Consider the following 24,580-nt stretch of genomic DNA (forward strand, 5'->3'; position numbering starts at 1 on the left):
TTAACCTGGACGCTCTCTGCCGTGATGCTTTCACAATCCCCACCCAGCTATTTATTCTGATCATTAGTCCTCAGTATATATGTTCCCCGATCAAAAATGCAAGCTAATGACAAATTTACTCTCATGGCCTTTGTGGCAACGCTGTGACAACCCTCATCAAACAGAAATGTGTCACATCCACTGAGTTCAAAATGCATCCATCTATGCAGACAAACTGTCAGAGCTAAAAAATGTTCTGCTGATCTTATAAAGACAACAGAATGTTTAATGCGCGCAAACCTTAAGTGATAAAGCGGACTCTTTATTGATTGTCACTTTGTATTTGACTGTCTTGAGAAACGCTTAATTGAACACTGGGAAACATTAGCCTCCTTACTTCATGCATATGTGACTGCCAATCATCCGTCTTCCTTTTATAGTGGTGCATCGTTGCCATTCTTCACACATTCTTAGTCACCATCTGTCAAAAACTGAATAATTGAGCATAATATCTTCTGCTGTTTAACATTTGCTTTACTTGTAGACTGACATTCCTTCGAGGGGTTGTCCTTGTGGTTTTTTTTATCTGTGCTTTGATACTATTAATGAACCACAATGAGAGGAGCTGCACTGGTGTTGTAAGCAGGTCAGATTTGTGTTCTGCAATGAGCGTTTATGCACTGATTGAACAGTTAGTCCTACTCCTACTCTGCAGCTCTGCACTCATATGTTGGCACATGTCTGTTAACGACATTTTATTCACCAGCATTTACTTAGCAACCTGACTTGTTCTGCTGGGAAAATGTGACTTTCAAATTTATGTCCACTAGCATCATCGCTATCAGCTGCTGATTTCAGCATGTCACTATTCCAGTTTTGTAGAAAATAAACATGAATGTGATGATGAGGAATAACCTAAAACAACAAGATTCTCACAAAAAGTGTCAGGTTTCCTCTTCTGTAATTTCTTATGGCATGTGTTTAAAGATAACGGTGACTTTAATTCCAAGAATTAAAAGTAGGTAAGTAAGTAAATAAAGGTAAGTAATTATTAAAAGTAATTAAAGACATGTAATTAATCCATATTCTAAACTGCCCTTTAAAAGAATATTGGTATCACTTTAAAAATAAGTGTTTTGCCACATCTAACTTATGCTGAAAGATTTTGTTGATGACTAAAAAGCTCTGCATTACAAAACTGACATGATTGATGTGGTAATGGTGCAGAGTTGCTTATTTACACACCATCAAACATGAAACAAGAGTAGCATTCATTCTCAGTCATGCACCTGACCACTTAGCAAGTGCTGGCACCGTGTCCACTCGCTTCTAACGTTTTCTGTAGGGTAAGAATGATAGACGTTTACGTCAGCAGGATAAAATATCACCTCGCTAACGATACAGTCAATTAGCTTATCAAAGGTTAATAATGAGTTAAGAATTACCCCAGATTTTTTTTGGCAAACGGTTGAAGGCTTTTAATGGTCACGATGATGAGGATGGGGAAGCTAAATATGCCAAACTCTGACTGGCTCTCATTAAAGCTTGGGAGAAAGTCTTTGATGTTTTCAGACTCAGTCACTTCAGTCAATATTAGAAGTAAATATCCCTCCTGCTGTTTCTATTGGATGCTTCTTGTATATTAATTTGTGCGCGCACACACACACACACACACACACACACACACACACACACACACAGATATATATATATATATATATATATATATATATATATATATATATATATATATATATATATATATATATATATAAACACAGCTTTAAAGCTGCAAACAGAGGATGCCTGTTTCTTCTCTCAGGCCTCACATTTAACTCCTTGTTCACTGAGGCTCAGCGTTTAACTCATGGCCTACCGCTTTCTAATCATCATGACTGAACATGACATAAATGAGTCAGTGTGACTCTTAAGGCGTTCAGGCCTCCACATATGCGGCGCTGATTGCTAGCAGCAGAAGTCTCTTCACAGCTGACCACTCACGCTCTCTGAATAACTTGGTCCCTCGTTAGGATGTGATAGTTTTCCAGCAGAGGGAAACTTAGGGGCAAACTGCTGCATGCATTTGGAGACCTCGTTACGTAGGTCTAAAAATGCATCCGCACAGTCGTCATGATTTGGCATTAAATCCTCACTAATAAGTCTAATTGGAGAAAACTACCCTCAAACACTTTTAACACCAACCGACAGTTATTTTTTATTGCATTATGTCGTTGACTGGAGATGTAATAAAAATGTAGACTAAGTTATGTCACATTGACCTATTTCCAGTGATTACTATAAATTTATAAACTACTTCAGCTCTTACAGGATGAAATTGGAAAAAAGAAATCCCCTCCTTCTTCATGTTGAAATGTGTTAACAAGATATTCCTCTTTTATGGCTGCTAAAAAAAGAGACTTTGTGATATTAATATCAATGCAAATAGCAGCCCGGATTCCCAAAATGTTCCGCCACCTAAGTGTTGATGCAATGAAACTTAGCTACTCCTCTTAAATGAAACATTAACAATAATCCCAGATTTTTTTAAGGCTTTGTGGTATGGCTCAAGAGGAGGCAGTTAACTTGTAATTGGATGAGAAGTAGAAAGAGCCTTCCAGGTTGTATTTTCACCGTGTTTTGTAGATTTACCCATTCAACCGATCATGCATGTGTAATGTACTGACAAGTACTCGTCTTCACACGTAGCATAGTGTTACAAACAAATTGACAACAAATTGCTGCAGATGTGTGGAACTAGTTTTAAATGCAACTCAAGAATAATGTCTCTCATAAGTATTTTATTAACAAACTGACAATAGTCTCTCTAAGAGCATGTTTATGCAAATATAGTAGCATGAAAGCACAGATTTCATAGTTTTATTCAGTGATTCCCTTATTTGCAAAAACACATTATATCATTTTCTTATTGCCGCTGTAGCTTTTATGGTAAATTCAACTATTTAACATGCTCATGCATAAACCCCAGAGCCCACAAAGCCTTGGTGCATGTGTTTACAAGCTTACAGCACAGCGGTTTTGTGTTTCTACGCAGTATTCACACAGTTTGTGAATTAAATATGCAGGGTTAAAAAGCATCAGCTCATCACTTTGCAACAAGCCCTCAGAGACAGAGTCCTGCACTACTGTTGGTATTTTGGCCAAAATGTGAACTGTAGATCATCTAACACCTAGAAGAACACCTAAAGAAAAGAAGGTCAGTGACACTCATTACAAAAGTGAAAATCGCAAAACAGTGTGGGAAAGAAAATCCCGATCATCACACCGGTTTAAAAGCTAATCTTTGGACTCACTGCTCGCTGAAGGGTTATCCTAAAACAGCATCTGTCCAATCGGCAACCAAAGGCATAGCAGACCTGTACTTACACACATAGCAAACGGTGCTTCTTGTAGAAACAGCTTGAAAGGTGGTCTTTTTTCAGGTTTACCAAAAATAAAAGCACCAGAACAAAAGTGTACTATGGCAACACTGGTTGGTCCTCATAGTGCAGAAAAAGCTGTTTCTTTAGTAACACTGAAAGTGAAAGAATACTGTTCACAAGGTATCCAGGCTTCCAAGCTGCTGTTATGTTCATGGATGTTGACTTTTTGCCAGGAACCTGCAGCTTTGGCCTCAGTCTTTTAGCACAGCATTGTGCATACAGACATCCAACCATGTCAACACCCCAATTTTACTGGGTTAACAAATTCAGTTAGCTAAAGACCCTATTAAATTAAACAGCTAGCCGACTGTAGCAAATCAAGTCTACCATCAAGGCACTAAACATCCTGACAGTTATTGTCCTCCATTTGAAATAAAGAACCCATTTTTTTCTCTGCAAAAATATTAGTTTCAACTGTGCAATCTGCCACAGTTATCACTGTTAACTTAAGGTAACTTAAGGTAAAGCTTGAAAGATGTAGCAGTATTAAGGGTGGGGTTTAAGCAAATGGCCACTGGTTTATCCCTACCCTCCTTAGGGAACCGGCCAGTCTGCCAGGCAACACCACAGACAGACACTAATGCAACTGCAAGCTAAAGGAAAGCAATGGCAACATTTTTTCCTATGAAATTAATGTGCTGCCAACAGACGGTACTACAGCCAAGTAGCTTATACAGTAATTTTGTGTCCTGCACCCCTTTAGAAGGATATTGCATTTATACAGATATTAATTTGTGTAGCAGAATCCTCCACACACACATCTCTCTCTCTCTGTGTATATATATATATATATATATATATATATATATATATATACACACACACACAATTATTTTATTGTCTCAGGAACACTACTGTCTCTCACTAATTATAGACTGTGAGCAACACAGTTCTTCTGCTAGGAGACAAGAATTCATAGCAGCATTGAATAGAAATGCAGATGTCATCAATCAGCTGTCCAATCTTTTTTTAAGTGGCCATAGTGGATGTCACACTGATCAAACTATAAAAAAAAATGAAATTCATTCACCCTCCCTCCATGTCTGGTGGCTCTTATCCCAGATGTCATCCAAATTTCTTCAGCACCACCTTTCATTTGGTTTTATTTCTTATGTGGGACATAAGTCATTTCTTTTAGATTAGCTGCTAGTTGGCAAAATGAGCCATAAATTTATTTTATGTTGTATTGGTGCGGAGTGCGTCGCCTTTTCCAACTGTCTAAATAATTCTCTCTCCCTTCCGTATGCTTTATTGTACGGCCGAGATGTACCACCGTTGGCTGTCTACAGCTCCGTGTACTGCTGTTTGTCTAACAGATTTAAAGCAAAAGGGAGGTTGAGGCTCTGTTTTGAATCCACCGGCTGGCTAGGGTGGTGTCCTTGTGTGTGCGTGGGCTCTCTTGGGTAATTTGCCTGCTTCCCACAGTCCAAAAACATGTTAGGGTTAACTGGTTGTTCTAAATCGGCCATAGGTGTGAATGTGAGTGCGAATCTCTGTGTTAGCACTTGCGACCTGTTCAGGATGTACAGTGACAGCTAGGATGGGCTCCAGCCTGACCCGAACAGAAAATTCAAGTATTTGAATGGAAACTATATCCTTTTCATACAGAATCAATGTATACAATAAATCACAAGTCTCCTTTTCTAACACTTACAGCATTTGTCACACGGTTCATTCAGTAGGAGCCCTTCATGTCCACCACCACTCCACTAAATCCTGAGCCTTCTAATCTCCCGTAAACACTCCCTGACTGTGGAGCCTCCTTGGCACTGCCAGCATGTGTGTGCCAGCTCCATATACCCATTAGCACCGTTAAGCCGCTGCTTCTTACCCCCAACTCTAAGTGCTCACAGCAAAGGTGAGTTTGTCTGATGATTACCTCACTTTGCATTGTGGGTGGCAATAATCCTCGACTTTGGCAAGGAATCCTGAAAACAGAAACTTATCCATCCCTATCCTCAAAAGTCTTAAGTTGCCTGTCATTACAGGAGAGATTTGCATATACTGCTAAAAATGAACTCCTATGTCCCTGTATTTTCCCCCTCCTCCCCTTCATAACCAAAGCCTTCCTTTCCCCCCTTATTTTCATCCATATTTTTAAATATATATATTAACACTTCTCCCTCTCCAGCCTCCTCTTCTGTCACTACTACTCTGAATTTCTGCCTCTCACGCGCCACCCTGTAATTCAGTTAACCAGATCATTCCGATCGTTCCATAAATAGGAAAAGTACGGTAAACAAAAATCAAAAGGAGATGCTGCCAGTGCGATCAGAGAACATTTCTCTCCATTTCTTTTCAACTCCCCTCGCTGCCTGTGCTCTGAGCCTCTCATTCTCCCAGAGCACTGCAGCTCCTCCTTCCACCTCTCTCATCAGCTGCCCCTCCCTCTTCCTCTCTGTCTCTGCTAGGTGCAGCATGTATGTGAGCGTGTGTGAGCCAGCAGAGCTGCCTGTGTGTTTACATGTCAGCCTATCAGTGCTGCCGGATTTAGCGCATCTGGAGAGGACGGAGGCATTTTCTCAAATGCCCCTCAGACAAGGGATTCACATCTCGGCATATATCCCTCTTTGCCATTTGAATCTAGCCTGTCTTGAATCCTGCATCCCTGTCTCCATGCTTTTGGAGGCATTTTGAATTTCCTTGGCAACATGGAGCTGCCTGAATTAGAATTCTCTGCATGACAGTCCTGGTAAGTACTCTGTCTCTATGGTGGGCTTTGAGCACTGAGTCATTGGATCAGATTTATTATGGTGCAGTGGTGGGGCCAGAGGATCGCCAGGGAGCAAATTAATGTCAAGAATAAAACTGTGTATCATATGCAAATGTGGCGGGGGATATAAAGAATAAGAATTTTACTCTTAGGAGAACTCCAATTGTTATTTGTGCTTTGTCATTCAGATGGATTTCATTTTGCTGTTTTTCTGTTCAATCTGGGTTTGTACTGAGGGAACACACACACATATGGTGTGTGCTTATAACATCTCACTGTTCAATATGAAGCTCAGATATCTCCCATGGTGTGTGTATATGAATGTGTAGTGCACACTGAACACATTATACTCTGAGAGTTTGGATGGATCCATAAAAAAACAAAACCCCAAATCCAACTCATATATCCTGGCTTCCTGGCTCTTTAGAGCCCAAATAAAGGTGTGAATCTGAGCAATAGAGTGTGTGTTGTGCTCTGCCAGGTTGGTTTCTTGCTGCTTCCTAGTCTGCTCATTTGCATTCGTGTTCCTTCAAATGCCAATAAACTCATCCAGACTGACACTTACACATTCTCGGCAGCAGTTTGCTGTTGGCCATTTCCAGTGGCAAAAGAGGGATCCTATGCAGGTGCTTGATTTGCCACAGGTTACATTCAGCAGATGGATGGTGGGCAGTGTTGATGGAGAGGGTGGGCATGGGATATGTGTGTGTGTGTGTGTGGGGGGGGGGGGGGGGTGACTTTGTTTGATTATTTATGCAGGTCAAATGAACGATCGCTCAGTTTTAATTTTTATTGCCTGTTATATTTGCATCTTCGTAATCATGGCTGCAACGCTTCAGCAGGCAGACAGCAATGGTATGGGTGGGGGGGGGGGGGGGGGGGGGGGGGGGACTCTTCCTCTCTGTTCTCAACAGTGCTAACAACCTCTCCAAGCCACAGACCCCCGAAAATCTCTGAGTGATGGGCTGATAGGCTCTGCTCTTCACGTCAACATTTTATGAGCTAGACAAAGCTTTTAATTGGGTCCCTGTAATCAGGTTAGAGTGGCTGATTTGACTCTCTACTTTTGAGGTTGGGGGTGGGGGTTGATATTTATGCTTGTCACTGTGTGCACGTCCGCAGCTTCAAAGTATTCAAGCCTAATTTGATGAAGTGAAATAAGCGAGGCACGTTTAGGACTGAGATGTCTGATTATAGCTGGTGAACAGCTGGGTGATTGAATCTGTCACTGCTATTGTTCACACAGTTATTCAGCAATCCACGCCACATATTGTCAGTATCAGCTTGTTTTGTTTGCCAGAGTATGTAACTCTGTGTGACTGTGCTGTGAAATACACAGATTGCGTATCATATACGTTTACATTCTATCTGTATAGCAACACTTTAGTATTGTCCTGGATTCCAGTGAAATTAACAGTGATTGACAAATTTGCACATTTCAGAACTTTTTTGTAATACCTCAGTGCCTAAATTGTGAAGCCCAGATATGAAACAGCTGTAACTGTTAACTCTGTAGGCACCTGCGTGTGTCAGACTTGCTATTCAAACCATCTGAGTAATGGCCCAGGCTTTAATGAGAGACTCAATATTTCAGCCATAAAAAAATGGTAACACGACAAACCAGTGGAAGCCAGTCGCACTGAAATAATGTGTGGTTCATTTCATATTAGATGCTAGCTAAGCATCCAAAGCAAGCAGAAAACAATTAGCTGCTTCCTTCGCTTTAGGAGTCTAAAAAGATAAGGCACCAGAAAGACATTTCCAGACAGTTTCCTTACTAAGTGAAAAAAAAGCTTTTATTTACTAGGATGGTGAAAATGGAAGGACTATGACGTGACTAAGAAAACAATACGACTGCAGGCAAACCTCTTTGTAACTAAATAATAAGGATTTGATGGTTGCAAGGGATAATAATGTGACACCAATCCTCAAATCAGTAACTATTTTAAGCATTGTTTACAGTGTAGCTGCCATTAACAGGTTGTATTGATCAGATCAGTCATTTCATTTAGTTGTTCATATTAACTGTAAACTACATTCCTGTCTCTGAGCGTTAAAGGCAGCGACAGAGTACCTGACAGACGTATGCATGCATATGACTTAATAGGTGAAAAGACACATAGGCTCTGAGATGCTCGTCGCTCTATCACAGCCACAGGGAACTTGGACTTACTGAGCAGGGTACATTCAGTAGATATTTAAAATTATTGGTATGAGATCAAAAAATGTGGATAGAATTTTTGGATCTTCTTCTCAAACTTGCAATGTTACTCTGTGTATCAATACATGCACAGAATTGTTATAATTAAAACATGATGCATGCACAAAGAGGACTCTAAACTTGCTTTATGGTGACATCTCAATAAAAACACAATAAAGTGCTACCAAGAAACAATGCTTCTAAAATTCTCCAGCATTATCTGATTTACTTCTGGCAAAATAGCTGGCCGGATTCCTTTCAGGGGCGATGTTTTAGTGCGTGAATGAAGCACTACCACACTGGTCATGCAGAAGGGTGGATAGAGTAGATGGTGGAATCCAACACCTTGACTCCAGGGACCACGGTTTTGATTAGTTTTAGCCAACAAAGGCACTTTGGTTGCAGTGAAGTCAGAGGCAAACAAGCCAAAATAATCATTTAGACCTACAAGTTGGCATATTTTATTGGTAATATGTATAAATGTTTTCAGGGGAACATGTTACTGATCTGCAGCACCTCCTTAAAATTATGATCTCATACAAGTACACAGCTTCAAGGGAGAGATATCTTATGTTTGTTTGCGATCCACAACAAATACATGTGTAATGAGCATATTTTCTTCTTTTCCGACTATTTCTCCTTCCCAGGCAGCTACTGATATATTAGATTGGGCAGTACTGGCTACCCTTACAACCCCTAAAATTGCCTTAATAAAGACAAGAGCAGCACACATGCTACAATCTGCTCCATTCCAAACAAAATATAACCCAATAAGCACAATCAAAGAGACTCTGCTTTTTCACACTGCTTTGTTCCACGTTACCACATGTTTAATAATCTGCGATGTAGTCATGTGTATATAATCCTGAAAACAGCTATTTTTCTGACAGTAAGATCAAGAGCAGATCATCAAAGCTAAGCTGTTTGTTGTGTAGTGAATTTACAGTTTTCCCCATTTCAAATAAAATACTAAAGAAGCTGAGAAAACATATGTAGGATAAAGTTACAATTAAGCTATATTTGCAAGCACATTCAAAAGGGACCATTATGATTAAGTGAATGCCACAAATGGCCTCACACTTCGTGAATGGTTACATTTTTATTTAAAGCCTCTGTATGGTCACTGATGCCTCATTTCTTTCTGATCTTTGATACTGGGTTCAAACGAAAGCCTGTTTCACTACAGCTAAAATCAGGGCACTCCTCCACATAACAGTTCATTTGTGATGTCCCAGAAAACAGCCAGAAAACATCTAGGGTGTTACCATTAAAACATTTTCTAAAGCAAGATCCATGGTGAATGAAGATGCTGCTGCATAATGAGCACCATCAGCTACACTGAAAACGAAATTGCAGAAGTGATTGGGGTGAAGACTGTCAGACTACGTGTTTATACAGTGTCTGCTGGATGGAGAGGTGACAGACAAAGGCAGATCTCTCACAGGATAGTCAAATTTGCGTTCTACAAATATATTCAGAAGGTCACAGTTCTGCTGCTCTGCAGCAGCCTTCTTCATTTAAATTTGATAATAACAGCTTTATGCAAAATATGAGCCAGTCAGGGGCCAGTAGGATGGAGAACGGAGGTTGTTTCATCTTCTTGCATATTGGCAGCCTCAAGCCCAAGTATAACATGGCTTACAACGATATGAAGTCGGAATTAATGGAATTGATCACAGAGAAAATCAGTTGTCTTTTTTCCTACATTGTAAACAGGACAGTGGATTACTGATCTATATTTCTGTAATCTTAGAATTGTAAGGACTAGGGCAGTGAACAGATAAGCCTCTGGAATCTTAAGGCACTCTAACTTCATATTTGTACTGTATCCACTTGCCCAAGTGATTTTGTGAGAAAATCTCTCAAAATCTCTCATTGTGCCTTCTATGATGGCCTATAAGAGGCTTGTCTGCTGTAAAATGCCTTTAGCATGGCACCTAGCCCTTTCTTTTCAGTTTCATCCCAAACATCTTATATTCCCAAATGGTGGGTAGGGGATAAAGGTTTGTGTAATTTCGAGCTCATGCTACTTGACTTTCAGGATGAATGGGTGTTAATGAAGAAAGAACCTCTTTTGTAGTACTACTGTTAGACTGCCGCTGAACCAAGAAACCCATCTGCATGGCAATACCATGTAATAGGTTAAGTATATTGTAGATTTCTTTCCTGGAAAGGATCTTTTTTTAAAATCAGCCTTCGCTGTGGATCTCGCTGATTTTGCTATTAAGCCAGAAAAAGTCAAACAAGATGTGATTAGCTCTTAACGTTATTAAATAATCAGTTGTGAGACCAAAAATGAAATTAGCAATTAAAATAATGTGATAAAAAATATAAGGAAAATGTCTTTAAGTAGCAAATTAAATCTCTCTTAAATGACATTTTCCATATTAGCACAAAATCAAATGACACTGTAAAATGAGAACGAACAGCGCTGTATGCAGCTTTCATTCTCTTTCAGTTAATTGTATTGGTTCATCAGCCTGTCTGCCTGTGTCCCTCTGGCTCTCACTGGCCTGCCCATAAAGCTGTAGGCAGCTGTTCACAGCTCTAAAGCTTCTAGCACAGAAGTTCCCACACACTGATTTTAAGGTACCTGACCAGAGTATCATTTGGAGAGTAGAGTGCTAGGTAAAGCCAGTCAGACATATAGGTACCCAAAGACACTTATTAAAAAAGGGCAAGCCAACTCCAGAATGAAGGTACGTAATGGACCATTTAGAAGTAAAGAATCCAGATGCATACAGAATGAGTAAGTAACCATGGGTCAGCCTTGGGCAATGTGGTATTGGCTCACATTACTCATAGGAACACCAAAGTACTTGAAGGCTCTTGAGCTATGACTTTTTGTTTTCAAGTCTACTTTCTGAATCCAATGGCTGCTTCAGACAGCAGCTGTATTTATAACTGACCGTAAACTAGCAATTCTGCAAAACAGTTTTTTTGTTTTGTTTTGTTTTGTTTTTCCAACAAAGCAAAATTCAAATCAACCCCTCTAGCAATTGCAGTGTTGGAAGTTAATATATTACATTTCCGCCTGTTCTCATGGATATGGAGAAATGAGCTGTTACGTTTTTTGGTGTGCATGATTTTGTAAACAATCCATTTCAAAAGGAAACATTTCGCGACAGGACCATCAACACAGCATCATGAGTCAACATGCCAACCAAAAATACAAAGTTTTACAAAATGTGACAATTGCTGTATTTTAAGCCCTATTTTATTCTAAAACTAACCAAATGGTAATTTTTGATGTCTAACACTAACAACATGTGAAATGTTTGATTTGAACTTGGATTGTCTAAAGTCAAGAAAACTTGCTCCTCTATCATCAGCCTTCAGCATGCAAATCCATATTTTTTCTTGTCTTGTAATCAGTACACACTGCATGACGGTGGACTCATGAAAAATCATTTTTAAGGACACAATATAATGTAGGAAAATCAATAGATTAAAGGAACTCACAAACTGCTGTGAGACTAGGGTGTACAATAACAGTTGATTACAATTCTGTGTATTTATGATTGCCATCCCGATCTCATGTTTTATGTCTTTAATCAGCTATTTCAAATGAAATTCTAAATCTATATCATGTGTTTCAGCCAAGTCATTTTTTCCATAACCGATCATGACCCAGTTATTTTTAGTTTTCCTATAAACAGCCCTGCTCCCTTCTTGTACACACTCTAGTGTAGGAGTTTAACATTTTGGGAAATGTCTAATGGTAATATTTAAAAGCAAAGTCTGTTGCAATATCAGTCAGATTAATGCAAACCTTGAGGTTAACAGAAACCAAGACAGTAAAATTTAAGCTTTTATTCACACATACCTCAAATAAAAGTCATGCTTGAGTAAAAGCATGAAAAAAAGCTTTTATTCAAGCATGACTGACACCCACATGTTTCAGCAGGAGTCTTCTTCAGGGTGTGACATGTAGGTGGAGGTTCAGAACTGAGCACTTTAGATTTCCCTTTTTGCACATACCTCCAAGCCTGGACTCCAAACAGTAGCTCCTAAATGAAAATAAACAGAACTGAACTCTAATCATTAGTGCTTGTTACACTGTGATGTGTCAAAATGTGGTGTGTGGGGGGCTCAATTCATGTAATTTCATGGGTTCAAATCAGCATTAAGCCGAAAGTGGTTTTATATAAAAATTACCTGACTTGATTCATTATCAAGAAAATACTGGTACCAGTAGACAAAATAGTCTTTATCCGTGGGTGTTTAGCATAAAGAAAGGGTCCACTGAATAGGGTTCACTAAGATCAAAAGTGATAAGGTTAGTCTCGTCCACTGACCACACAGGAGATGACAGAGGCCTTATAGATGATTACTTCCAGACCTGCAGTGTAGTGGATGAACATTTGCAACAATGCAATTTATGCAAACTTGCTGCTGGCCATAACCCTTGGGGTGCCTTTGAGCATAGTGGTGGTCCTGATGAGGTGCTTCAAGGGGCATCCCTTGAAGCAGTAAAGCATACATGATCAAAAGCACCACGCATCAAAGTGAGCACTGTTAAAAGACTGCATGAATTATTGGTTTATTGTGCTGCAAATGGAAAGGTAAATGTTTGCTTTTAGTTTTAGGCTCTCATACTATGTCTGATTTGAGCCAAGTGATGACACAAACAGGATTTAGAAGTGCGCATGTATTAAATATATATTTATTGGCTTGCGACCACCACTACAAGCCACGGTCTGGATAAATTCTGTGTTGGTCAGAGTGTAGTAAAGGTACCCCACAATAGACAGAGTTGGATGGAAAGCCTAGACATCGTTATTTTCTGTTCTATTAGGCACAGTTGCCGGTAGAGAACATGCTGCTGTGATCGCTTTATGTCCCTTGCCATCTTTAAGGCCATTAATCTATAGTGTCACCTGTCAAACTGAAAATTACGGTATTCGTCATGAATGCTTAAGTGTCAGTCCCTGCTCGAATTTGCTGGAGAAACACATTTAGGTTTTAGACTAGTATCAAGGACCCAGAATATCCAAAATTCCACGAAAGTACTCCACGAAACCAGTTGGCTGAGAAAAAGTTCCAGGTGTTACTGTCATGGATTTTGCAGTTGTTTGAGTTCTTATTACTTGTTATGATGGATTATGGGGTAGATCTGGAGTGTAGGTCCCTTTGGAACTTTAAAGTATCACTGCAAGGACTTTTTGTCTCGGGTTTAGCAAGCCGTGGGTGATTTACTGTGCATTACAAAGACATAAAATTGGCTCAGGTTAATACATACTCTAAATACACTTTACTTTTTGCATGAACCATTGCCTGGAAAAGTTTTGTGCATTTTGATGTCATGCTCAGTGATCACTTTAATTACCTAAACTCCTCCTGGGACAGTCTTTTACCAAAATTTAGCACAGGGGTGAACGTCTTCATTGAAGCAACTTCCGAGGCAAAAATGCCTTTCTGCATGAAAATCTGAGACTGAGAGTACACTTCTGTCAAATATAGAAAGCTCGAGTTTGCTGACCTAGGTGTGTTTCTGCATGTCAACAAGGGTAGTTCCCATGCACTGAACTATTTTGTCGTTCTTTAAGCATTTTTTCCTGGCATGGTGGATAATCAGGCTATGCAGTTTCTTTTTAGGTTTGCAGGGAGTGTTACCTTTGACTTTCTGTGGGGGATTTGTTTTCACAGGATATCTCGTATCTGACTCCTTCTGGAGGATGCTGATTATTTGGCAACATTAACTCTAAAATACTTTTGAGATGTTTATGCTCACCCAGCAAGTATTTCTTCTAATATTATTGCTGGTCAATGAATATCATGTCAGGCTCAGTGCTATCAGCGTATGCTTCCATTTAAACATTCCCATGCTAATCATGAATCACTGAACTTTGGGCTATGTGTAAACTGATTAATTACAATTAATTGTAATTCATTTTGATTTTGTTATTCAATTAATGACAGAAGAACCTTTGGTCTCGATAATTAAAGTATGCAACAGAACACAGAAGGTATCACAAACTGAACTGCAGGTGAAGTTCACAATCGTAAAATACGTCTCTGGATAGTCTAAAAGACATGTCTGCTTTTATCTCCCACAAACACTTCACTTCCACGTAGCCCATAAGCTTATCTTATTTATTTGATTTTTGGTGTCTAAATGTTTGCTTTCAATTTATTGTCAGTTGAACACAAACGCGCCAGTGGAGGCAATCTTTATTTCTTAATCCTATGTGTTTATTTTATTGCTTCTGAGCTGTAGCTTTTTCCTTTTATTCTTGCTGTTCTTTAAACAATTGCAGAATAGCAAAAGTTGTTTGGGATATGTTTGCCACTAAACAAGTTATATATAAAAAGGATGCTAATAAGCAGATTGTTCACAGCAGTAATAAGCAGAATCAAAGCTACAGGTCACCCAACAGTAAAACACTGTTAAGAACACGCACTGAAAAATGAGAGCTGAACAAGATAAATTATGTTTAATTTTAAAATAAACAAAAGTCTTTATTTGGCTTAACTAAATACAGTTTTACATGAGTATGGTTTGAATAAAAGTATATCAAACTTTCACAGAAGAGGACATTAACTCTAATTTAATCACAGTTTCAAACACTTCTACAAAAATGGATCAATAAACAGCACTTCTCTGCTATGTTGAAAATATAGACACGTCATCCGTGTCCATAATGCAGGTGCATCAATAAGTGCAAAAAGCAAAATCATCTATTATATTAAGGAATATAGTCTACAAACTCAAGCTGGTGATTCAAGATGGCAGAAAAAAAGAAAGAAACTCGAGCAGTCCAAGACTGCAAACAGATCTTTCTTATAAGCGTATCCTTATGGATAAGTTAAGATAGCAGCGAGCTAGAGATAGCTAACCACCACCAAACCTGCATCCAGGTTAGTTAGAGATATTTTGTTGAGAATATACATACACAGACACACACACTCAGAGCCACTATCCAGGATGAAACGACAAAAATCCATGAGTACATCAGTAAGATGGCAACAACTGATCATGTGCTTAGTATCTCAGGCAGCAGAAACCTGAGAAAGAAGAGGAGCAAAAAGAGGAACCATCATGCAAGGAGAGGCCCCTACACAGCATGTACCAGTGGCAGATAGAAGAAGTGGCTGTTGTTAAAAATCCTACCAATAACACTGTCAGTCTGCCCCAGGGCAGCTGTGGCTACAACTGTAGCCTCCACCAGTGTGTGAATGTGAGAGCGACTGAATAGTGGAATTGTAAAGCGCTTTGAGGGCCCCGAAAAGCACTATATAAATGCAATCCATTATTATTATCATTATTATTAATAATACCAAAGTTAAAATGAAAGACATCAGAGAGGCACCGATTATGCATCCCAATATGGCAAAATGTCTCTCTAAAATGTGAAATGTACACAAATGCAGAAGTTGCAGTAAGCTGAAGTAACAACTGAGGGAGATATTTTATTTCAAGCCAACATAAGATATTTTGGGATAGCGTTTGAACAGACATTACTAACACATTTACATGTATATACATATTAGCCAACCAGCTTAATCGTTTCTGGCGATTAAGGACACTGGAATGTACTGTCTTTGTGGCTGTAAATATATTATCTCCCCCGATATCATATTCTGCATTCGTGTCCGTTTCACATTTTTAAGAGGCAAACTGTGAAATGGACATGGTGGACTGGCATGTCCATTACATAGTTTGCCGTGATACTGGGACAGAAGCATCATGGAAGCACAGAAACAAGCTCTAGGCACAAGAACGATAGCGGCTGTGGTCTACCACACCAACCTAATCTCAGGTGTAGGCTGTGCAAAAATGATCCTGAGACTATCCAGCATAAAACAGCAGGGTTTAAGGTGCTAGCAGGCCGGGCATAGATGGAACACCATGACCAAGTGGTTGGCATAGTATACAGGAAGATCTGTGCCGAGTATGCCCTGGAAGTCCTAGGCCTCCTAGGGTGGTTGAGCATGATCGAGCTAAGAGTTTGTGGGACTTCCAAATAGAGACAAACTGACCGGACATAGTAGTGCTGAACAAGCAGAGGAAGAAGGCTGTAGTGATAGATGCAGCTCCAGAAGAGTGCAGTCCTAGGAACAGCAAAGACACTCCACAGGATCCTCAAGCTCTCGTTGAAGACCCAAGCTTATATACTTAAGGATTAGAAACATGGAAACAAACTAGCAAATCTAGCCAAATACATTGATGCTACAACTGACAGTATTTTACCCACCTCTAAAGAAGAAAAAAAGTAGAACAGGTTTAATAACCGTTCTATTTAAAACACTGAAGCATCCTTTCAATGTAAATACTACAACAGACCTTCTAACATTATGCCACACAATAGGTACTTAACAATAACTAAAAACAGCTAAAGGGCATGTATGCACTGATGCATATAGGTCATTTGTCTGTATGCTACTTGGAGACATTCAGTGACCCATTAGCAGTGCACACATTTCTCTCAGTTTTCCCTATATCAAACCACACAGCACCACAAGAGAGGAGATGCAGCGATTCAAGGCAACAAGAGACTAATGGTGAGCCCAGACATGCTTTTGAGAGAAGACTGTGACAGGGTGAGAGGTCCGCAGAGAAAAATGCAAGCAGTCATAAAAGGGCAGAAGAGAAAAGGCTTGTCCACTCATATTCTCCTCCTACACAATGCTTTCAAAAAAAGAATGGAAATAATCAGGATCACGACAAAGACTATGTGAAATAGTAGATCAAGCGATAAAATTCTCTCAAAGGAGAGAGCATTTTTTTAAAGCTCACGCTAACATGTAAAGACTATAAACTACAAACAAGGATTGCAGATGAGAGTTTATTTCCCAGCTTTTGTTTCCAGAGTTCCAGCTCAAGGTCAAAACAAGGTGGTGATACAGTGAGTAGATATGGACTGTAAGGCCAGATTACACAGATAGTACCCTTGCCCTTACTACACGCTGAATCATAAATTATGCATGATACTCTGGTTAAAAAGTAAGAAAAAAAAAACACGGCTGCATTCAAGCTTGCTTGTTTTCGATCAGCAGCGACATCGGCATACCTCATCTTCATTCATATTCTCGACAAGATTAAACTCATATTTGGAGCCAAACAGATAATCGCGTTATGTCTTGATAATATTTCACTACAATCTGAGGTTTAGAAATTGACACAGTGGATCAAAGTTAAACATGTGCTTACATTATAAATGGGATTTGGGGGTTTAAATGCAGTGCACTGTAGCTTGTCCATATTAAAACATATTTTGCCAACGTTTTGTAAGAGGCTACGTGCAGTCAATTTGTAAATGCAAGTAATAAGTGTCCATTCTGTCTAGAGATTAACCTATTTTCATTTCATTTATTTATTTATTACTTACAGCTGTTACCAATATCAGTTTTTAGTAATTAAGACTAATAACTGATGTTTTTGCTGCAAAATATTACAGTCTTGTCAAAATGTTGAATAACAGAAAGCCCAAATTAATTCATTTTGACTTTATAGCAGAAACGAGACTAATAATGATTACTTCAGCTGGATATGTGCATGCTGTGCTAACCTGAAGATGTGTCACTTTCAGCAAATTGCCACTCCTTATGTCCTTTTGTCTGTGCTTTTCTATGTTTTCTTCAAATATTTAGTCAGTTTATCAGCGATTTTAGCTGTGAATGATCATGTATGTTTAAAGCTTGCAAAATTCACATGATGGAACATGTAATGGAAGCGGTTATGTTAATTGATTTGTTCCGTGTCTCTTCCTAAATGACTAAACTATGGCAGAAGAAACGTGAGACTTCCAGTATAGAAGGCTTATCTCTTCTTATCTAGTGGAAACATTTGTTTTTCTTCTTGATCATTTACTGTTCTGACGCTTGTATTGCTCATTAACCACCATGTTTTAAAACAGCGGTCCCCAACCGTTTTTGCCCTACAGGCTGGTTTATGTCTGACAATATTTTCACGGACCAGCCTTTAAGGTGTCGCAGATAAATACAACAAAATAAAATCAGTACTGGTACCAAAATAAGGAAGATTTATTCATAACACATGGGAAGAGACCAAGGGAAACTGAGTTGACGATAAAAGATAATAATGATAAAAACTGATAAAAACCCTGACAACCATAACTTTCACACCCGAGCCTTAACTCTCATGGCCCGGTACCAAACGACTCATGGAGCCGGGCGATCGTGGCTCAAGAGTTGGGAGTTCGCTTGTAATCGTAAGGTTGCTGGTTCGAGCCCCGGCTTGGACAGTCTCGGTCGTTGTGTCCTTGGGCAAGACACTTCATCCGTTGCCTACTGGTGGTGGTCAGAGGGCCCGGTGACGCCAGTGTCTGGCAGCTTCGCCTCTGTCAGTGCGCCCCAGGGTGGCTGTGGCTACAATGTAGCTTGCCATCACCAGTGTGTGAATGGGTGGATGACTGGTTGTGTATGGAGCTTTGGGACTAGTAAAGCGCTATACAAATACAGGCCATTTACCATTTACAGGTCTGTGGCCCGGGGGTTGGGGACCGCTGTTTTAAACTAATTGTTGCACTGTTTTTGGCTAATAATTCTAGAAAAGCATGTTTATCTAAGGGATATCTTGTGCTAGCGTAGCAGCTAGCATAAGCATAGCATATAATATTCCATTATCTGCTTGTGTAGCCCACAAAAATAACAGAATTCCAGTGTGTTGTGCTTCTTGTTCAGTTTGTTTTAGATACCACCTAGAAAAAAACACACAAAAATAATACCACTCTTCATTCAATACTGCAACAACTCAAGTCTAAAAGCACAGATAACATCGTGCATATCTTTGTCATATCAGTGATCAAAATAACAGTATTTGATGCCCTGAGATGAGAATGCACTGCTATACCTGACATCTGCATCGCTATACTTGATGGCTACGTACATTTGTGAAGCCTACCTTCACTCGCTCTAGTCTGTGCTCTTTGCCCTTAGCCATCTGTAGTGAAAGGCTATTATTTGGGATTCGTAACCAATCAAACAGAACACAGAGTGGTGACTGCAGAAAGAGGCGACTGCACGAAAGCCACTTTAAACGAATTCACTTTATCAAGAATAGTTTTTTAACAGCATAATAGTGGGAAAAAAATATGAATATCAGATCTGATAATTGGATGACCTCTATTTCTGACAGCATGTTTTTTCCCTCTTTTTTTTCTTTCTTTTTTTTACAAATCCCCATACATGCTGGACTGGCGCCCATAGCGTCTGACATAAGCAGCCAGCAGAATGAACAATTCTGGAGGAAGTGAAAATGGAGGCTGCAATTATTTTCCCATTGGAACTACTCAGACCACAATCCAAGCCGCCTCAGATCCATGATTTTAATTAAATAAGAGGTGCAATTTGTATTGCTACGCTGAAAAAAGAGCTTCAATAAAAAGTTGAATTTTTTTTTTTTTTTAAACTGTTACTGCCTGTTAAGCTAGTCGGGCAGGTCCCAAAATTCACTGCACAGAAAATCTGAAGCATTTTCATATTACATTGTTCTGTGGTAAGAACAGGATCTGGAACGCTTATTCATCTTCCACATCTTATGACAACATGATGAATATTAAGACACAGACTATTAACCTCTCATAATGAACTATCATACTTTTGAGAAGGAAAAAACCTCACAAAGATATTTCTCTTTAATCATTTGATAATCATGTGAAATTTTATTTCCTACTTCAAATGTATTAGAGTATACTACTACTTTAGGCACTTAGATGCTTTTTCTTCCCCATTCAAATATAAGGGATTAATTATCAACCAAAACAGAGGTGAGGCCACCAATGAAATGAAATGACAAAATCACTTTGAATGAGGCTCTTTGAAGATTGTATCCCACAGATAGAGCTGTGACTTAAATTGTGTGATTGATGTGAGAAGTAGAGCTTGAAAGTTTTACCAAGTTAAAGTGCCCCTGAGTCAAAATCAAATAAGGGTTTAAAGTCCTCTGACAATCCTCCTCTCTCTATCTATCACCACTTGGCAGCAATCTCTGTTTTATATCACTTCAAGGTCAACAGCTTAGCAACAGCATGGGATGTTTGGGGGAGCCATTTAAAGATGTACCACAGCATTTTTGTCTGATTTAAAAAAAAATGTGTCTATGTGGAGAGACAACGTGTCACTAATATTTGCAGTAATTGTCTTCGGCGCACTCTGAAGACAGAAGCACAGCAGGATTGTTACACTGTGTGACCAAGCCCTTTTATTGATTGGATAATTCCATTACTTGTGAGGAAAGTCACTATAATGAAATTATACGCAAGGAAAAGGGGGTAGGCGGCTTATATCTTTGTGAAGCTGTGCAGATAAAATCATACAAGTGAAACTGTGATTTCCACTGACTTTGCAAAAAGGAGACAAAATATGCCCCACATAGTGTGAATGGGATTTCAACACTTCCTTTTCTATATAGGAAAACATTTCAGTGTTACTGTGCTTTCTTTATTTTTAATGAAAAGTTGATAATTACTATAAGACAAATGTAAACTTATGCAAATACACATACCTTTTAATTCCTAAAATCCATCCCCCCCTCCCATGTTTCTACAGGTAAGCAGTAGGATGGTGTTTGGAGAGGCAGGAGGGCACAGCTACTTGGTGGCGTGCTGGCAGCCCATCCTGTTCCTGATGCTGGGCACCGTCCTTTCTGGCTCCACCACTGGTTGCCCTTCCAGATGTGACTGCAACGCTCAGGAGCGTTCAGTCGTGTGCCATCGACGGAGACTAGCAAGTCTTCCTGAGGGCATCCCCACTGAAACAAAGCTGTTAGACCTCAGCAAGAACCGCCTGAAGACCCTGGGGCCTGAGGAGTTCATTAATTATCCTCAGCTGGAGGAACTGCAACTTAACGAAAACGCAATTTCTTCTATTGAGCCTGGGGCTTTTGGCAACCTCATGAACCTTCGGACGCTCGGTTTGCGCAACAATGAGCTAAAGCTTATTCAGCTTGGGGTGTTCACAGGCCTGAACAACCTCACCCAGCTGGATATAAGTGAGAACAAAATTGTCATTCTGCTCGATTATATGTTCCAGGAGTTGTACAACCTGAGGGCTTTGGAAGTTGGTGACAATGACCTGGTTTTTATCTCACCCCGATCATTTCACGGACTCAGCAACCTTGAAAGTCTCAATATTGAGGGATACAATCTGGCCTCAGTGCCCACTGATGCCCTTAGCCATTTGCATAACCTGTTGTCACTTCGATTACGCTATCTCAACGTCACTGTCATAAGGGATTACTCCTTTAAGAGGCTATATCGACTAAGAGTACTGGAGATATCTCACATGCCTTCTCTGGATACCATGACCCCAAAATGCTTGTTCGGACTCAATCTCACTTCACTATCCATCACAAATTGTAATCTTACCGTCATCCCCTACCAAGCTATCAGTCACCTGAGATATCTTCGTTTTCTCAATCTGTCTTTCAATCCCATTCGCACTGTGGAAGGGAACCAGCTGTTCAATCTACAGAAGCTCCAGGCTTTTCATTTGGCTGGTGGAAAATTAGTTGCCATTGAGCCCTACTCCTTCAAAGGCCTCAACCACCTCCGTGTACTCAATGTATCCAGCAATGCCTTGAGCACTCTGGAGGAGTCTGTTTTTCACTCAGTTGGAAACCTGGAGACACTGGCATTGTATGACAACCCACTGGCCTGCGACTGTCGTTTGCTCTGGGTCTTCCGTCGGCGATGGAGGCTAAACTTCAACAGGCAACAGCCCATGTGTGCTTCACCAGAGGTTGTGCAAGGAAAAGAGTTTAAGGATTTTCCAGACATACTCCCTCCTGACTACTTCAACTGCAAAAAATCAAAGATCGAGGATTACAAGGTTCAAGAAAGCCACGTAGACGAAGGAACTACAGTTAATTTTGCTTGCCAGGCCGAGGGTGATCCAGTTCCTGTGATAATGTGGCTGTCCCCGAAAAAGGAATACATCACTACCAAAACGATGAGGTCAAGACTTTCTGTCTCTAATGACGGTACTTTGGAGGTGCGTTACGCCCAAATCCAGGACAATGGCACTTACACGTGCATTGCAAGCAATGCGGCAGGCAACGACACCAAAGCTGCTCACCTTTTTGTGCATAGCTACTCCCCGAATTGGCCCCACCAACCAAACAAGACATTTGCCTTCATTTCCAACCAGCCTAGTGATGAAGGTGCTAATGTGACCCGGGCCACAGTTCCATTTCCATTTGATGTAAAGACACTTATTATTGCAACCACCATGGGATTTATCTCTTTCCTTGGAGTGGTCCTCTTCTGTCTTGTAATATTGTTCCTCTGGAGTAGAGGGAAAGACAATACAAAGTCAAGTATAGAGGCTGAATATGTGCCACGTAAAGAGGAAACAGAGGAGGCCAGCCCAACTGAGGCACCGGTGCAGTTCAACATGAAAATCATGTGAACCTCAAAAGGACATCATGTAAGCTTACAAACTGCAGTCGAGATGCATACTATACTTGCTTCAAATATGTACTCTCTTTATGAGCGATAGAAATTGCACAGCAGAAACGCATCTTGACTATATACCCTAGACTTTTTTCTTTTTTTTTACTTCAGGGACTGAATCTTTCAAAACAAAAAACGTGTTGAATTTGAAATATTCTAATTTCTGTAAATTTGTATTGGCAATACGCAATCAGTATGTTAACATGCACTCATTAATTTTGTGTGTCTAACAAAATTGAGGCAATATTTTAAACAAAGCACATGGACTACAGTTTACAAGATAGAGGGATTACTATCTGGAAGGATTGGGAGATTAGCCTGCAGGTCCTTCTATCAGCAGAAAAAGGACTTGTTGTTAGCATCTTGCTCCTGTTTGTTGATTTCTGCTTTCATGGATAAACAAAGCACAGTAACCCATTATTAGAGCCCAGGTTCTCCTTCTTACAGGGCAAAGTTGAAAGCTGCTTCCTTTTGTCCCATCACTAGCAGCTGACAAGTAAGACGTAGATATTTTTAATTTTAGAGATCCAGAAAAAACAGAAGAAATTGAGAATAGTTAACACTGCTAAATTTGACAGATAAAGAAGCAAGTCATTTTTACACACAGTAAGTATTAAAAAAATCAGAAGGTCATATCAGGACAAAGACGTTGTAGTTTTACCAGAAAGCACATTTTTATATCCTGTTTCTGTGAAATTTAAACATCATTAAGAATCAGTTGGCAGGTTAGAGACAGAGGAAGTAAGTGTTCTTCACCACCTGCTGTGTGTCAGTGAGCTGTGGCCTTTTAACTATTTTCCAAAATCATTAATTTGTGTTTTGAAGTTCTCTGCTATGTTTTTCCTTTTAGAAGCCACGTCTAAACACTTCAAATGCTAGGCTGCGTCGCAATGAATTGTCACAGACAAGTCATTTTTGTGAACTGGCTCATTTTTACTGTGTCAGAAAGTTTCAATACCTGGTGTGTTTCCTTTACCAGGTGATGGTCAAATTAGAAGTGTGCATGTTAACACACTGAATAAGAAAAATAAGCCACAGTTTGTGCTCCTTTCAGCCAATAAAAGGAAGTTTGTCATTAAATGTATTGACTTGTTGCGGTATACATATTTTTTCCTGTATTTTATTCTTCCTTGTACATTACGCTATGGCACAATATGAATGCTTTTGATGGCTGGGTTTTGAACATATTAAAATCTAAAGAGCAGATTAAATAACCAGTTTTTAATTTAACTAAACTGAAAAAGAAGGGTATTTGACGACTGTCTTCACATTACTCTAATAACAATTTATCATCAAATGTTAAAAAGTTTATTGGTTTACATATTTGGCAGCTTAAGAGTCATGAACATTTGATCCAAGTCCTGAGATTTTATTGTCACCTTAGATATGAAAAGCGGTGGCATTATTAATTTGTTGCCTTAAGTACCCATTTTCCAGCATGCAGCTGAACAATATTCAGTATTTTGGTACAAAATGGAGCTTTATGCCTCATAAGGATTTTACATTGTCTAATTACGTTCACAGTTGACGTCTGCTCTGAAGATAATGTGTTCATTAACTCTTAATATACTTGACTGAACAAATGGACAGATGGAAATTCTATTAAAATAAAGAACATTTTATACTATGGAGTGTTTATTTTATCCTCATGTACTATGAATGAATTCAAATGAGTTATATCCTATGCTACAAACAATCTTTACAGAGTCTCTGTAGGAGGCACACAGTAGAGCACTTTTAGATAATAGTATGTAATTGTGCACTGCTAATTAAAAGGCATGCCACAGCAAGATCATGTTTAAAATGGGATACCCTATTAAATTTCTGTCAT

The 24,580-nt window shown here is 39.5% G+C and overlaps 1 protein-coding gene across 1 annotated transcript; it reads left to right on the plus strand.

The window, feature by feature from the left end:
• Positions 1-5,842: 5,842 nt before the first annotated feature.
• Positions 5,843-24,371, plus strand: lingo1b (leucine rich repeat and Ig domain containing 1b). The gene is made up of 2 exons (XM_085275688.1): positions 5,843-6,111; positions 20,846-24,371. The coding sequence occupies exons 1-2, from the start codon at positions 6,100-6,102 to the stop codon at positions 22,703-22,705; spliced, it is 1,872 nt and encodes a 623-aa protein (XP_085131814.1). The 5' UTR covers positions 5,843-6,099; the 3' UTR covers positions 22,706-24,371.
• The last annotated feature ends 209 nt before the right edge of the window (positions 24,372-24,580 follow it).

This window comes from Mchenga conophoros, linkage group LG1 (assembly GCF_057382185.1).
Source record: "Mchenga conophoros isolate Kocher_MC1m ecotype Shallow Benthic linkage group LG1, M_conophoros_male_GT1.1, whole genome shotgun sequence".
Classification (NCBI taxonomy): domain Eukaryota; kingdom Metazoa; phylum Chordata; class Actinopteri; order Cichliformes; family Cichlidae; genus Mchenga; species Mchenga conophoros.